The sequence below is a fragment of the Saccopteryx leptura genome, chromosome 7, assembly GCF_036850995.1.
Source record: "Saccopteryx leptura isolate mSacLep1 chromosome 7, mSacLep1_pri_phased_curated, whole genome shotgun sequence".
Lineage (NCBI taxonomy): Eukaryota > Metazoa > Chordata > Mammalia > Chiroptera > Emballonuridae > Saccopteryx > Saccopteryx leptura.
This window is the reverse complement of record NC_089509.1, coordinates 36,479,761-36,497,060: the sequence shown is the minus strand read 5'-3', so window position 1 is coordinate 36,497,060 and position 17,300 is coordinate 36,479,761. Positions and strand designations below refer to the sequence as shown.

General features: G+C 41.8%; 1 protein-coding gene across 1 annotated transcript; it reads left to right on the top strand.

Moving 5' to 3' along the window:
- Positions 1-1,639: 1,639 nt before the first annotated feature.
- RBM43 (RNA binding motif protein 43) lies at positions 1,640-13,885 on the top strand. Its single transcript, XM_066345903.1, has 4 exons — positions 1,640-2,139; positions 5,699-5,909; positions 10,664-10,752; positions 11,552-13,885. Exons 1-4 carry the CDS (start codon positions 2,137-2,139, stop codon positions 12,305-12,307), a joined length of 1,059 nt encoding a protein of 352 aa, XP_066202000.1. The 5' UTR covers positions 1,640-2,136; the 3' UTR covers positions 12,308-13,885.
- The last annotated feature ends 3,415 nt before the right edge of the window (positions 13,886-17,300 follow it).

The following is a 17,300-nucleotide window of genomic DNA, read 5'->3' as shown; positions in this document are numbered from 1 at the left end:
GAAGTGTTTAAACAGGGACCAATTCTGATTTGCATTTATAAAATATCATCCGGCCCGTGGTATCCAGAATGAATGGAAGGGAACAAGGCAGGATGTGGACTTGATCTGAGGGTAGAGGTGGAGTCGGAGTGTGCTGTGCCATTGGTGGAATGTACTCATAGAGCCAAGGAAGAGAGAAATCGAGGAACACCAGTGAGTCGGGAGCTTGAGCTCCTAGGCGGGCAGTGCAACTATTTACTGAGGGGGAAGAAAGTGAGGAAGGAGAGTTCTGGTTGGCCTTGTGAAATTTCACATGCTTATTAGACATTTAAGCGAGCATTTAGGTATAGAAATTTGAAGATAAAATACAAATTGGGGAATTACATATGGGTCCCACTCTGTTTAACAACCTTCATAGCCTTAGATGTGCCATTGGCCATATAATATAGTTCTATCCATCGTTTATCTGGGTGGTGTAAAGCCAGAAGCCAGGGCCACCATCACAGCTGCCTGGTCCATGCAGGTTCGCATTGGATTCGGACAGTCGGTAAAGAAACAATGGAGCCACAAACTGGTGGGCCATAGTCTTTAATTCTAGCTTGCACCCGGCAGGCAAGTAAAAACACACACTGGGCTCCAAAACCCACTCACATTCAGTGCTCACAAAGCCACTGACTTATCCGAGTTTCCTAGAATCAAAGGTTTCTAGCTCACCAGCCTTATTCTCCTCAGTTCCCCATCTCCTTCCTTCTCCAGTGTCAAACTGCACAAACTGGCCTCTCACTCAACACTCTGCCATCTTGGCTGCTTCTCCTGGCCACATGGCCTCTTTCTGCTCTCTGCTCTGCTCCCTCTGCTCTCTCATGCTAATCATCCCAGGAACCAAGAGAGCAAGCTCCCGTTCTGCCCCCATTCTATAGTGTAGATTCAAAACCTTTAATCCGATATACAAAATAGGGAAGTCTCCAATACAAAGTCACTTCTCTGAGGCATGATTGGATTGTACCACCCCACATCAAAAAGGGTGGGAAAGGCTTAATCCCAAAACCAAGCCCCAGGCTACAATGATCCCCAACACACATTAATATCACCTGGGCGACGGCCTCACGTGGGCAGCACCATTTTCAACAAAGTGAGCATAATACATTTTATCTGCCCAACAGGTGGATACCAGTTTTTAAAATAAATATTATGTATATTGCAAACAACGCTCAACTAAAATGCCTGTATAATATCTTAGTTCCACTTGTGCACTGTAACTTCAGTGCAGTTCTGAAAGTGAAATTGCTAATCTAAGGATATAAACACTTTGAAACTTTTTTCTTTTAATTTTTGCATTTTACATTTTGAAAGGGGCCCAAATCCTTAGAAATGTTTGCACCTATTTAGGCTTGCAGTACCATTATTACTGCCTCACACTGGCTAACACTGGCAGTAGCACACTTTAATTTTTGCCAATCTAATAGCGGAAAAAAGGGACCTCATGATTTCAATTTGTATTTCTTTACTTAGGAGTGAAATTGAGTTTCTTCATATTTGCCAACCACTTGCTTTTTGTCTTCGTGCTCTCTTTGACTTTGAATCTGTGTATGTACATTACCTGGGTTCTCCTAAATGCCAGACTCAGCAGTCTAAGGCCCGCGTAGTAGATGGTGGCGCTCTCTTGGCAGGGACCGTGAGCTTTTCATCCTGTATCCTGCACACCTGGCTATAGCCCGTGACTGGCCCTGGGCTGGGTGGGTGACTAACAGGAGGCACCGGTGTGGTGTGGTGAGAAGACTCTTGGGAGATCATGAGGGCGTGGGAAGGACGATCAGATTCTACTGAGCACAGGACAGACACAGACCCGGAGAATCCTTGAATTCCCCGCCGGGGAATCCTGGTGTTAGTCCTGCACGGTTTCAAAAGTTGAGAAAGTACCGAAGGCATCCGGGCCGGCGCTGGCAGTGGCTCGTTGGAGTCTGAGCTCTCAACCCTAGCCTGTGAGGCTGCAGACCAGCGGGCTGGGGTGGAAGGACCGCCTTGTCTTGAAGTCTCTAAGCGACTGGGGAAAAAACCGAAACCAAAACCTGCCTGCCGTCCCGCCCCGTTGTTCGTTGTTCGCGCTCCGCTAGTTGCCGGCCCTGCCAACCGCGGACGGCGCGTCTCTCCGCCGCCATGGCAAGTTGATTTTGGTTTGGATTTTGCAGGGCAGAGCCTTCCTGGTCCCCTAGGACACGGAGCCTGATGGGGGCGGGCCACGGTGGGGACCCACCCGGGCAGAGCGCGGCGGGGCCTGGGTCGCGGGCTTGCCTAGGGGCCCACCTGCCGGGCGACGTCTCACACCCTTTCCGCACCTGCGGGCGTAGCTGCAGTGAGCGCGCCTGAAATTCGCTGCGGGCTGTGCTAGAGGCGCCGCTGAAAAAGGACGAGACGCCGCGGCCACGTCCCGCTCCCAATGCCCTGTTGCCAGAGGCACAGCTGTTTAGTGAAAGAGTCGCTTTGCAGGCTGTGTTGGGACTTAACTGCCCCCCTCCCACCCCACCCCCGGGCCACTGCCGCTTTGGTGAACAAGAGTGGAGGGAGTTACCTAGAAATGGAGGCCACAGTTTCCTTTTGAAAGGAGCCAGCAAGGAGGATTCGAGCCAAGGACGCAATTTGGGAAGGCATCCAGATCGATATCATGCCTGCATTAGTGGGGATGTGGGAATTCTCTCTTGTGGCCTTAGTTCATTCTGTAGAAAATGGCTGTGTGTTTTCACCCTCTGTGCTAGTTAGCAAGAACAGTTAGCAAATTCAAGAGTTAGCCTTTCCTGTGCTTTCTATCAAGCTCTTGAAAGCAGTGGCAGGCCCTTAATTCTTGGTTAGATGTTAGTGCCCGAGAAATGCCAAAGCAGTGTGAGATGCAACTGCGATTTTGTTTACTGGGTAGCAGTGAAAGCAACAGAAGTGAAAATAAACAACTGATTTTAAGAAAATATAAACAAAAGCAGTGAATGGATCTAATTATTTACCCCAATGCTCTACTTTACAAACATTTATTTACTTGCAAATATAAACTCAAAGGTTTTCTTGATATCTTTTTGGTTTCTGATATGATGGTTAAAATTTTCTTAAAATATATCATTGATATTGGGAAAATGCCATCACCTTAGTACTTCTTGGCTAAAATTCTGCTCGTGTTCCAAAATCCTCGGCCTTTATGTGGTAAATCTTGAAAGGGCTGGCTCCAAAAATACCTCTTTTTGTCCTGGCTAGGTAGCTCAGTTGGTTAGACTTAGAGCATCATCCCAATATACCAAGGTTGCAGTTGGATCCCTGGCCAGGGCACATACAAAAATCAACCAAAGAGCCCTGGCCAGTGCTCAGTGGGTAGAGCATCATCCAGGAGCGCCGAGGTGGCAGGTTTGATTCCTGGTGGGCTGGATCCTGGGTAACGGGCTTGATATGAAGCCTCTGGTTCCAGCCTGGATCAGAGAACGTTTGAGAAGCTATCAATGGCCGTGCAACTAAGTGGAAAAACAAGTTGATGCTCATTTCTCTTGTTCTCTCTCCCCCTTGCTCGCTCTCTCTCTCTCAAAAAAAAAAAAAAAAAAAAAAAAAAAAAAAAAATCAACCAATAAATGCATAAATAGGTGGAACAGTCAATGTTTCTTTAAAAAAAAAAGTAAAAAAATTTAAGGACAAAATCCCTGAAGACATCTCTTTTCCTTTCACATGGATAGAAGAGATCAATAGCCATCAGGGAGAAGTTCATTTGATTTCAAAGATAAATTAGATGTAGACACTTGAATAAAGAAATACAGCCTTCGCACTGATGAGGGCAGAGGTGAAGTGAGATTTTCTGCATTTAAATTGATTGAAAATTTTCTTTGACATTGATGAGCAAAAAAGAAGGTAATTCACTGGTTATTTACTTATTGAAGTCCTGTGGACTCTTAGAGCCAAATGTACAGTAATGAAGACAAATCTCTTGTGAAGTAAAATTCCCTGAAAATATGACAAATCTCTTTCTTTATTTCTTCCCTCTGCTAGGAAGACCTATTTTGGGATAATTATATTTTACCACTTTGCAGCTAGAATGGAGGAACACTTTTATATATATTTTTACTTAAATGCAGTGCCAGAAAGGGAAGGGGTCTTGTTCTAAAGTGCCAGCACCCATACCAGCAGGTCACATTCTCCCTACAATGTTCAGTTGCTTTTTTTTGTTTTTGTTTTTAAGTGAGAGGAAGGGAGATAGAGAGATAGATACTCACGATAGAGAGATAGATACTCACATGTGCCTGGACTGAGATCCACCTGGCAACCCCCGTCTGGGGCTGTTGCTCGAATCAACCGAGCTATCCTCAGTACCTGAGGCTGATGCTCGGACCAATCGAGTTACTGGCTGTGGGAGGGTAAGGGAGAGAGGGATAGAGGGAGGGAAAGAGAAGCAGATGGTCACTTCTCATGTGTGCCCTAACTGGGGATTGAACCTGGGACATCTGCATGCTGGGCTGAGCAAACCAGCCAGGCCAAATTTTTTTTAAAGCAAATAATCCTCGAGTTTTTCCCCCAATATTGTTGCCCAGCTTCCTGCATTGTGATGTGTATGTGTGTGTGTGCACATATCTGGGGCAGGGAATGTGGAGAGACAACTGGAGCAGTTATTTTGCCACAGGCTTTCAACTAATCTATTTTTTGTTCCTTTTTCATTTCTGGGTTCTGCCTTGAAGCTTTTCACCTTTCCACTGCAACCTCTTTTCCTTGTTCTGGATAAGCTCCTTCTCTCTGTCTTATCCTTCCACAAAGTTCTATGTATTTTCAGTCTTGTAGAAATTCCTTGAAATTCCTCTTGTACTTATTGCTCCCCTTAAAAGGATCTACTTATAGTTGGCACTTAGTGCTCACAGTGGTGGTAAGATCTGCAATAGCATATGTTCCCAGTGGTTTAATTCCATCTCAGATATGTGCTTGACGGTTGATTTATTCTACTGCAGCCCCAATATTATTGTCAGGGTTTTATTTTTTTTTAGGGGTGACTTTTCCTGATACTACCAAAAAATAAAAATAAAATAAAATAAAATAAGGGATTCAATGTGTTTCTTAATGGCTTATGTACGGTCACTAGTCTACAATTAAAAAGACATACAACCATCTCCAAAGTACCATTTTTTTGTGGTTAGTTTGGCTTTTTTGAAATTTAAATTTTTGTCTTGCCTGTGGCAGTTCAGTGAATAAAGAGTTGACCTGGAATGCTAGGGTAGCTGGTTTGAAACCCTGAGCTTGCCTGGTCAAGACACATATGATAAGCAATCAATGAACAACTACAGTGAAGCAACTGTGAGTCGATACTTTTTGCTCCCCACCCTTCCTCTCTCTGTAAAATCAATAAATGAATTGTTTTAAAAAATTTAAATTTTAATTCAAATTTGTATTTCTTGATCTTTTCCTTTGTGACTTCCATTATTTTTAGGCCTTTCTAAAATCCTACAAATGTTAACCAATGTTTTCCGTGTATAAAAAAGTAAAGAGTTCACTTTTCACATTTAATTCTTATATTCATAGAGAGTTTATGTTTCTATATGGTGTGAGGCAGGGATCTAGCTTATCTCTCTCTCTCAGTCTCTCTCTCTCTACCTAATCACCTGCACTGGTAACTTTATTGAATAAACTAGCCTCTCCCACTGATGTGTGATGTTGCCTATATTAAGCAGACTCTCATATTTTAAAGAGCATCCTACTGTTTCTCTTACAGGCATCAGTTTTGAATGTCAAGCAATTCAAAGCTTCTGAAAGAACAATTATAGTTGCTGGTCTTCCAGTTGGCCTTTTTAATGATCTGTTACTGACTACATTAGTGAAGAAGCACTTCCAAGATATTAAGAATGAGGGTGGAGTTGTTGAAGATGTGATATATCCAACAAGAACCAAAGGAGTTGCATATGTAATATTCAAAGAAAAAAAAGGTATTTCTATATCAAATTTCAGTAATTATAAAAATACTTCTGTGCCTGAGCTGTGGTGGTACAGTGGACAAAGTGTCAACCTGGAATACTGAGGTCACTAGTTCGGAACCCCAAGCTTGCCTGGTCAAGGCACATTTGGGAGTTGATGCTTCCTGCTCTTCCCTCTTTCTTTTTCTCTATCTCTCTAAAAATGAATAAATAAAATCTAAAAAAAAATTTAAAAAACCCCAAATATTTCTGTAATGAAATTGACATCAAAATGGATCATGGGATTGGTTAAGTTTAAAGTGGCTTTAAAAAATTATTTAATTATGAACATAAAAGTGGTACAATATTGCACAATAGTAAGAATATATGTGAAAATTGCTCATGATAAAGCTGCTAGTAACTGGCGAATTCTTCAAACTTTAAAAAGTTTTTGAATTGTGTATATATAATTATATTAGTATAAAAGTGAAACATTTTATTGTAGAAAACTTGTATATTATGGGGAAAATAAAATCCCACAAAAATGGTCTCTACTCTCACAAATATGATCAATCCTTTGGGCCAAGGCTGGGTAGCTCAGTTGGTTAGAGCATCATCCTCATCTGCCAAGGTTGTGGTTTGATCCTGGGTCAGGGCACATACAAGAATCAACCAATGAATGCATAAATAAGTGAACAACAAATCAGTGTTTCTCTTTCTCTTCCTGCTTCTCTCTCTCTCTCTCTCAAATAAATAAATAAATAAATAAATAAATAAAAAGAAAAATAAATTTATAAAAATAAGAAGATAACTATCTTGAGAATTTGTTGTTTTTGAGAGAGGCAGGGAGAGGGACAGGAACGTGGAGCTGCCCCTGTATGTGCCCTGACTATAGAATTGAACTGGCAACCTCTGTGCATGATGCTCCAACCCACCAAGCTATCTGGCTAGGGCTTAATTTCTTTTATTTATTGATTGAGACAGAGAGAGGAAGGGAGAGAGGGGGGAGGGGTAAAGGAAACATTCATTTGTTGTTTTACCCAGTCATACTTATTGGGTGCTTCTCGCATGTGCCCTGATGGGGGATTGAACCCTCAACTTGGTTGTTTTGGGAGGATGCTCTTAACAGACTGAGGTAACCAGTCAGGGGCTATCTTGGAAATTTTGAAGTGGCTTCAGCAATATAATTATATTATTTGCTTCTATTTGTTCAAGCCAACAAATGGATATTCCAACATATATTTTATTACTGGTAAAAAGTTAGATTGGAGAAATATGGCTTGGATCAGAGATCAGGTCGACCATTCTGTCTCCTGCTCTCCGCTCTGGCATAGGCGAGGAAGTTGCGTCTGCAGAGCACATTCACCCCTTCTGCTTCACGGAGGTGGGCAGCCTTCCATACAGCTCAGTGTCTGGCAGAATAAATTGCTAGAGGAAAATGAGTCTCCATACCAGTCTCTGGGAGGTAAAAGTATCACACAGCATAGGAGGAGAAGAGCCCTTGCTCTACTTGAGGGAAGATAAGGTCCAGAGAGAGATCCAAAGAGCTATGGATTATCAGTGCCTTTATCTGGGACCATTAGTTGAGTCATTCCTTCTCAATGGGGCTGTTCATATAAGAGATGTTGGGAAGGGCTTATTATTTCTCTAAAGAGATTGTCGTGTTTTGGAAGTTAATATTTTATATGTTGAATTCGTAACTCAGAATAAAGAGGGGAGGGCTTATTTATTCACAAACATCTTTTTTTTCTTTTTTTTTTTTTTAAGCGAGACAGACAAAGTGAGACAGAGAGGAAGGGAGAGAGGTGAGAAGCATCAACTGGTAGTTGCAGCACCTTAGTTCTCCCTTGATTGCTTCTCATACGTGCCTTGACCAGGGGACTCCAGCTGAGCCAGTGACCCCTTGCTTAAGCCAGTGACCATGGTCTCAAGCCAGTGACCTTGGGCTCCAAGTCAGGGACCTTTGGGCTTAAGCCAGTGACCATGGGGTCATGTCTATGATCCCGTGCTCAAACTGGTGAGCCTGTGCTCAAATCAGATGAGCCTGCGCTCAAGCCGGGACCTTGGGGTTTCAAACCTGGGTCCTCAGCATCCCATATCAATGCTCAAACCACTGTGTTACCTACCGCCTGGTCAGGCCACAAATACCTTTTGAGTGTCTGTTATTTGTTAGGCACTATTCGAGGACTTGATGATTCAACAATGAATGAAATAGGAAAAATGTTTTCTTTCATGAAGCATAGATCTGTGGAAGTAGGCTGATAAACAAGCAAAATGTATATATAGCCCTGGCCAGTTGGCTCAGTGGTAGAGTGTTGGTCCGGCGTGTGGAAGTCCAGGGTCCAATTACTGGTCAGAGCACACAGGAGAAGTGCCCATCTGCTTTTCCTTCCTTCCCCTTCTCCTCCCTCTCTGTCTCTCTCTTCCCCTCCTGCAGCCAAGGCTCCATTGGAGCAAAGTTGGCCCAGGCACTAAGGACGGCTCCATGGCCTCCACCTCAGGTGCTAGAAAGGCTCTGATTACAGTGGAGCAACACTCCAGAGGGGCCAAGCATCGCCCCCTAGTGGACATGCTGGGTGGATCCCAGTCGGGTGCATGCGGGAGTCAGTCTGTCTCCCTGCTTCTAACTTCGGAAAAATACAAAAAAAATGTATATATAATATGCTTGGTGATCTATTTATTTGTATATTTATATATTTATATTTATTTATGTTTATATTTATTTACTTTTTTCATGATGAATAATACACTTTTTAAAAGTTAAATTTATTTTGGTAACATTGGTTAATAACATTATATAAATTTCAGGTGTACAACTTTATAATATGACATCTATAATATGTATGCTATATTGTGTGTTTACCACCCAAAGTCTGGTCTTCTTTCATCACCTTATATTTGATCCCCTTTACTGTCCTCATCTTTCCCCAATTCCCCTTTTCCTCTGGTGACCTGCAGTCTGTTGTCTGTATGTATGATTTCTTTTTTTATTTGTTTTTGTTTTATGTCCCATATATGAATGAAATCATGGTTCTTGTCCATTTTCATCTGACTTATTTCACTTAGCATGATACTCTCAAGATCCAACCATGTTGTGCATCGACTATTAGGGAAATGCAGAACAAAACTACGAGATAAACCTCATACCAGTTAGAATGGCTATTATCAGTAAGACCAGAAATAACATGTTGGAGAGGATAAGCAATAACAAGTGGAGGAAAAGAGAATCCTTGTAACTGCTGCTGGAAATAAAATTGGTGCAGACACTATGGAAAACATTATGGAGGTTGTTAAAAAAATTAAGAATGAAGTTACCATATGACCCAGCAATACTTCTTTTGGGTATCTACTCGAAAAATTTGAAAACACTTACTCCAAAAGATATATGTATCCCTGTGTTCATTGTAGTAGCATTTTCATGGTACACAAGACATGGAAAATACCTAAATGTCCTTTGACATGTGATTGGATAAAGAAAATGTAATACAAGCGCGTGCGCACGCACACACACACACACACACAAATACTCAACCATAGAAAAGGTGAAATGTTACCATTTGCTTATATTTGTTTATATATTAATACATAACATGAGTGCTATTAAAAAGTATAAAGAAGAATAAAGGGATAGAATGTGAGGGAGGCTGCTACTTTAGCTAGAGCGGGTAGGGAAATACTCTGGGTGACATTTGAGCAGAGACCTGAATGAAGTAAGAGAATGACATACAGATAAGGAGGTAGGACATTCTTGGCCAAGGGAAAGGGCTGGGAAACGTTCTCTGAGCGGGGAGCATGCTAGCCATCTTGAAAACCAGAAAGGAGGCCCATGTGGCTGGAGTGGAATGGGTGAAGGGGACAGTAGTCAGAGTGTGGTTAAATGGGCAGCTGGGCCAGTTTATGTTAAGTAGCTTATAGATCCAGGCAAGTGTCTGGGGTTTATTTTAGGTTAGAGGGAAGCCATTGGAGCATTTTGAACAGAAGGCAGACAAAATCTGATGTCTTTTCTTGGACGGTCAATCTGGCAGCTGTGTGGAGAATAGGAGCTACTAGTCATCGCTGGTTTTGACTCGAGTGGTAGCAGGGCAGGCAGTTAAAGACCTAGCGGGTATTCAGGATTTGCTGATGGATTAGGTGTCATTTTCTGAGATGTGGAGCACCAGAGGAAGGGTCCTTTTGGATGAGGGAGAGTTATCTAGAGTTGAATTTCCGTCACTGAGATGCTTATTAGGATAATGAAGTAAAGACTTCCATAGGCGGAAGGGAGAAAGGCTGAAGACAGGCTCTTGGAAGTGATACTGGTAGAGATGGTATGAAAAAGCCATGGACCACCCAGCGGTGGGTATGCAAAGATGTATGAAGCCTGAGCAGTAGGCATGCCAACATCTAGAGAGTGGGAAGAGAAGGAAAATTAGCAAAGGAGACTGAGCAGGTCAGCCAGTGAATTGGAGGAAAACCAGGACAGTGTGGTGTTCTCAGTGTAAGTGGGTGAAGTCTCTTCATGGCGTAATTAACAGAGTGGGAAATGAAGTTTTAGGTGTTTGTTTTTTATTTATATATATACTTATGTATGTTTTTAAAAGTATGATCCAGACCATATTTACACATAAATGAATTTTAATGTATTAAAATAGAAGAGAAAATTATTTCAAAGTTGAATTTAGAAAAAAAATGTAGAAAAAAATCTTAGGCATTCTAAATACTAGAGTTGAACATCTCTATTGTTATGAATTAAAATAATCATTAGTGTGTCACGCCACAAACACATCTGATGGCATTGTTTCCCTTAGTTGCAGAGAATGTCAGCAGAAAAAAGAAACACTATCTAGCAGAGAAGGTTGGACCCATTCAACTCACGGTCTCTCATTTTAGTGAAAAGGTAAGGTTGTGATGCTGAAGGCCCACTGGTGTCCTGGGTCTCATTTCTTCTGCAGAGTGTTCCCTACAAAGGAGCCACAAAGCACTATTCCTTCAGGACTTCTAGGGAAGAAAATGCAAAGTCCCTAACCTGAGTCAGTGTTAAAAGCCAAACCTGTATCTTAACGGGTTTTGATTACTGCCTGGTCTGTACTTCTGTTTCTGTATGTCTCACTCAATGCTTTTAAAGTGATAGTGAGCTTTTATGCTCTCATGGATGTCAGGTGTCTGCCTAAAGACTTATTTGGGGAGAACATAGAAACCCAATTAGCATGAACATTAAAAAAGCAGCTTTCAAGATGTAGGAAAAGGCAGAAATCAGAGGAAGAAATTAAAATTCAAAGCATTGATCTAAAACTTAATTTGCTAAGAAACCCAGGGTTCTGTGCAGCCATTAGCTGAACTTAAAACTGGGAGGGCTCTTGAGAGGGACCCTTACCCCAGAGCAGAACCTGAACAGTGTATATCCATGGGTCCTGTTTAAGACTGTTTCCAAAAAGTGTTCTGCCTCTAGAAAGTATTGGACTGCCTCTGTTTTGGGGAATGCAGTGAGACGGTGAATTCCAAATTGAACACTGCAGGCTCTGTGGGGTTGTGGGGTCCCTTTGATGGGCTGCTGCGGTGCAAGAAGCCAGTCTGTGTCAGGGAACTGGGGGCTGGTTTGGGGCAGCTGCTGCAGAGACAGTGGCAGAAAGAGAACGTGTTTGTGCAGTCTGCTGCACTCGGCAGTGCTCTCTTAATTTCTCTGTCTTTAATTTTAGGTTTTCAGTTCTGTAAAGGCTGTTCTTGATCTCTCCATTTTTCGGAATCAAATCATTCTGGAAAGCCTGGTAACGGACCTGAAAAGGAAGATTCCAACTTTATGCTTCAGTCCTTTGGAGCACAATGGAAGAATCTCTGTTCAGGGATCATTTCTGGCTATCAAGAAGCTCAAAGAATCTTTGCTGTTAAAAGCAAGTTCTCTTTTAGAAACAGACAGGCATTTTATAAGTGAGAGGGAAAAGCGGGGTAGACAGAGCCCCAGAAAGAGTCTCCCGAGAGGGGGTAACTCTTTGGAGTCACTCAGGCCCTCAGTACCCGAGACTACTAGGTGTGGAGAAATGCTTGTTCTCGAAACAGATGTTTTTCTTTACCTGAAAAAGAGTGGATTTTATGAAAGCACATTGAAAAAATTTCATGTTCAGTGTCAGGAGAAGGTGGATGGTGAAATTACCACAATTTGCATAAAAAATGCTCGAGATGGTTCTCAGCCAAACAATGAAAAAGTTGTAAGAGAGTTCATCGAGAAACGTTCACATGCTCTTCACTTTGAGCTTAGAAAAGAGACATTTGTTTTGGAAGGAAAAGAACCTAGAGAAGAAAGATATATTAAGTTGGCATGTGAACAACTAAGGTCAAGGTACTTTCAGGTTCTGATTAATTTTTATAAGACACACATTGACATTATAGGATCTTCTTCTGACATTTATTTGTTTAAAAAAGACCTAATGAAATTAATAAGGCAAACAGTTAAGTAAAAGAATCAGCAACAGTGATGATAATGGCTGCTGCTTTTCCTTACTGAGCAGTGACAATGCCACGCGTGACAGTACCTTTACACACTTTACCTCATTTAATCCTGTGACCATCCTTCGTTGCAGGCATTGCTAGCCTCATGTTATAGGGGAAGGAACTAGGACTTGGAGAGCTTAAAGCACTTATTGGAGGTTATCTGGTTGGAAAGGAATGGGATTGGGGTTAAACCCAGTCTATGTGACTACAAAGGTAATATTTAAGGTATAAAACTTTGAAAAAAAAACCTCACTAAACTTTGAAGAAATCTCACTTTATCTGCAACCCCAAATTCTTAGAAAAAGAAGTAGCCTTAATTCTAATATGTGAGAAGTTTAGATGACGACGATTATGCCATTTGCCATATCTTAGCATTTACAAAATTTGCATTTACTCTAAATAGAATAAGAATGCTGCAAAAGTCACTTGAGAAGTCACTTAGGAAGTATTTCTGATGTAGATTAATCATTACTTGACTAAATCCCATTAGTACAAGGCTACTAGACATGTGGGATATTTTTATTTAGCCTAAGTGCTTAGATAAAATGTCTTTTCTCCTGTTATAATTATGAAGATAGTGTAGCATCTTTTTTTTTATTTCACCTTTTATTTTATAATTGTATTGTTAAAGTAACAACATTTGAGGAGTAAGATCATTGGTGATAAGAATAATAACATGGGTACTGAAAATATCAATGGAAACATTTTATAAAGTATATTTTTGTCTAACTATTATGCTGTATACCTAAAACCAATGCAAAATAATACTGAAAGTAAACTGTAATCAAAAAGTAAAAGCCACAATTTTTACATATGGAACTAACAGAAAAATAAATCAAATGAAACATTTATTAATACAAAAAGAATAATATCAAACACTATTTGCCAAGTGTACTTTTAGTGACTTTATATGTCTTTATTCATTCCGTTCTGACAGCAACCCTATGAGGCAGGTGCTGTCTCTATGTCCTTTTCACAGGAGAGGAAACTGAAGTGCACTGACGTATTGTAACTTGCCTGTGCTCGTAATTACTATACCATGCTTCTCCCTTGTATAGAACTAGTCTCCTACAATTCTACTTAACTGTTGAGAAGTCTTCTCTTTTAATAAACTTTTTTTAGAGAGGAGGGAGAGAGAGACAGAGAGAGACAGAAAGAGAGAGAGAAGGGGAGACGATCAGGAAGCATCAACTCCCATATGTGCCTTGACCTGGCAAACCCAGTGTTTCCAGCTGGTAACCTCAGCATTCCAGGTTGATGCATTATCCACTGCGCCACCACAGGTCAGACGAGAAGTCTCTTAAAGATGAATAGAAGGATTTGAAAATTCCTTTAGTAAAGAAGGGAAGCCAGGACTTATAAATCATTTAGTTGATTTTGACTACCCTGAATTTAACTTTGGATTAAGCCAATTTTAAATGGCTGGGGCACAACAGAAACCTTCCTCTGATAATAAAATGTATACATCTCTCATAGCTCTAAGTAAACTATCATGCTTATGATAATTGGAATTGTTAATATCAATAAAAAGATTAAGAAAAACATTCACAAGCTTTCATTTTTTTAACCATCTAAATCTCAAATATGTAATTTCTCTTCAAATATAACATTTCTTTCTGTATGAGTAAACACTTATCACAAGAAACTGCTGTTAATATTAAGCGGCAATAAAGTATCTTTAAAAGAGTTCATTTTTATTTTGCTTTGAAATATTTGTCTCAGTCTGGGTCCAATCAGGAGAGAGAAGGCAGACAGTAATTTGGATAGGGCATGTGTAATACAAAGAATTGTTAACTATAATGGGATTGGAATAATGAAGGATTGATTAACAAGAAATAAAGGGAACTCTAAAAATGCAGGAATAAAGATATAAAGAGTTTACTTAGAGCACCTAAAAAAGACTAGCCCTGCTCTGTGCCCAGGACTGAACTGAACCAGTCCTTGCTAGAGGCTTCTTGCCGTGCTCGGCAAACTCATCAGTCAACAGAGCCAAATATCAACAGTATCACGACCGAAATTTCTTTTGAGAGCCAAATTTTTTAAACTTAAACTGTATAGGTAGGTACATTCCTTGTCAAGGTAGTGCCTGCACGTGGTATTTCGTGGAAGAGCCCCACTCAAGGGGCCAAAGAGCCGCATAAGGCTCACGAGCCGCAGTTTACTAACCAGGGCTCTAGGGGATCCTGCTGTAACTCCATTGTGTAGGGTGCTGGAGGAGTCTCCACAGGAGTGTCTCACTGGGGCACTCCATTACAAAATGGCTTAAGGCATTGGTGGGGGGAGCAGCTAGAGGTTGGCTGCTGCTGGCCACTGCTCTATAGGCACCAAGTGCTGTGGAGGCCTCGGGTGCCAGGTGCTGGACACTGGTGAAGCTGGCCATGCTGCAGGAGCTGGGTGCTAGAGGAGCAGGATTCTGAGTAGCCTGCCAACTGCACACAATGAAGCTGGTACAGTTCTCTTTATTTCCTGCAATGTCTCTCAGGCGCCCTCTACTGAGAAAGCTTAACATCCTATCAGCTACAAAAGAAGAATCTTGAATAGGCCCAAATCTATTTTTATAATGTATGCACATAAGATAAATTTAAAGCTGAGTATTGAGCAAATAAGTTTGTAAAATGTGTTATTTAGGTTTGCTCACTTATATTTGGCACTGGCCTGGGCAGTGCCATGTGTATGTAGTCTGAAAGGCTGCAGTGCTTGCCCTCAAGGCAGCAGATTGCAAATTGCGAATTACCTTCCTGCTTGGGAGGGGCCCCTGTATTGCTAATGTTTGCTGGTGAAGGAATTTTTTTCTCCAGCCTGGCTTTTGCAGAAAGAGGAGTGCAGATGTGGAACCGGAGCTGAGGGGCTTTGGGAGCTCCACCGAGACTGGTGGGCCTTTGATTCCAGGAGGAAATGGAGATTTTCCGGTTATGTACCCAGAGAATGTGACAGGGCTTTGGGGGTTCTGAACGAGAGTGAAATGGTCTTCCCTGCCTGCTTGCTTGTCCGCTGGTTCGAGACTTTAATAAACAGAATGGCCCACCATTTTTTGACTCCACTGTTTCTTTACCATCTGCCCGAATCCAATGAGAACCTGCATGGCGACGATGGCGATGATGGAGGTGGCCACTGGCTTTACATTGAATGTTGGGCACATAAAATATATTATCCTCACTTTGTTGAAGATGGTGCTGCCCACGTGGAAGCCCATCTGCCCAGGTGATGGTATTAGTTGCCCTTCTTGCTTGGGATGGGTGTGATTATATTAATGTGTGTTGGGAACAGGCTGTAAGCAGGCAGGATCCTTATAGCCTAAGGCTTAGTTTTAAGACTAAGCCTTTCCCACCCTTTTTTGATGTGGGGTGGTGCACTTTCATAAGGAATCTCATTATGCCTCAGATAAGTGACTTTGTATCAGAGACTTCTTGTTTATATATTGGATTAAAGGTTTTGATTGCTATACTATAAAGTGGGCAGACCAGGAGCTTGCTCTCTCTGGGTTCCTGAGATTAGCATTACAGAAGAGAGCAGAGAAAGGAAAGCAGATAAAAGCCACATGGAGAAGGCCAGGAGAAGCAGCCAAGATGGTAGAATGCTAAAGGAGAAGCCAGTTTGTGCAGAGGGAAGGAAGGAGATGGGGAACAGAGGTGAGTAAGTCTGGTGAGCTAGAAACCTTTGATTCTAGGAAACTTGGATAAGTAAGTATCTTTGCAAGCACTGAATGAGTGGGTTTTGGAGCCCAGTGTGTGTTTTTACTTGCCCACCAGGTGCAAGCTAAGATTAAAGATGATGGCCCATCAGTTCTTGGCTCCATTGTTTCATTATCGTCTGTCCAAATCTAATGCGAACCTGCATGTGAATGGCCATGATAGCGGCTCCTGGCCTTACACTGAGTCAATGAATTAGGCCCTGACCCATTGGCTCAGTGGCAAGAGAGTTGGCTTGGCATGTGGATGCCCCAGATTCGATTCCTTGTCAGGGCACAAAAGAGAGGCAACCATCTGCTTCTCCACCCCTCCCCTTCCCTCTCTCTCCCCTTCCTGTAGCCATGGCTCGATTGACCCTGGGTACTGAGGATGGCTCCGTGGGGCCTCCACATCAGGTGCTAAAAATAGCTGAGTTGTAAGCATGGCCCCAGATGGGTAGAGTATTGGCCCCACATGAGGGTTGCTGGGTGGATCCTGGTCAAAGCACATGTGGGAGTCTATCTCTCTATCTCCCCTTCTCTTACTTGGAAAAGAAAAAGAAAAATAATATGTAAAAAAGAAAAGTAAATGATACTAGCTTTAGGGAGAAAAAAAAGAAACTTATTCACATGAAAATTAGATGTGTAAATAACAAAATATTAGTTAATATATGACAAAATACTAAGCTTTTTTTTTTTTTTCTTTTTTTTAAATTTTTATTTATTTATTCATTTTTAGAGAGGAGAGGAGAGAAAGAAAGAGAGAGAGAGATGAGAGGGGGAGGAGCTGGAAGCATCAACTCCCATATGTGCCTTGACCAGGCAAGCCCAGGGTTTCGAACCGGCGACCTCAGCATTTCCAGGTTGACGCTTTATCCACTGTGCCACCACAGGCCAGGCCAAAATACTAAGCTTTTATGAGCTTAAGTAGTCTATAACTTTTTGTTAATGTATGCTGTAAATGGATAAAAAGAGAAGATAAGATCAAATGTTGCAATGAAATTCCAAGGTAAGACAATTACCATATTTTTCGCTCCATAAGACACTTTTTACCCCCAAAAGTGGAGGGAGAAATGCCTATACATCTTATGGAGCAAATGTTCATTTTTTTTAGCTGCTACGCTGGTAAACACATGTAGAATGAGTGCCAGCGGGAGTGTAACCATACCCACCCCGGCAGCACGTGGAACCCCAGCATCTGCTGAGTGATCTCCTGGTTCCAGTTTCCACAGTTGCATGCAGCGCAGGAGGGAAGGCAAGTGACGTTGTGTGGGTGCATTCATCTGGCATCA

What these genes read in the sequence shown, in the direction of transcription:
- RBM43 (XM_066345903.1), top strand. An exon ending in AATATTCAAAGAAAAAAAAG is followed by an intron (nt 5,910 to 10,663) that starts GTATTTCTATAT and finishes TGTTTCCCTTAG; the next exon opens with TTGCAGAGAATGTCAGCAGA. An exon ending in TCTCTCATTTTAGTGAAAAG is followed by an intron (nt 10,753 to 11,551) that starts GTAAGGTTGTGA and finishes CTTTAATTTTAG; the next exon opens with GTTTTCAGTTCTGTAAAGGC.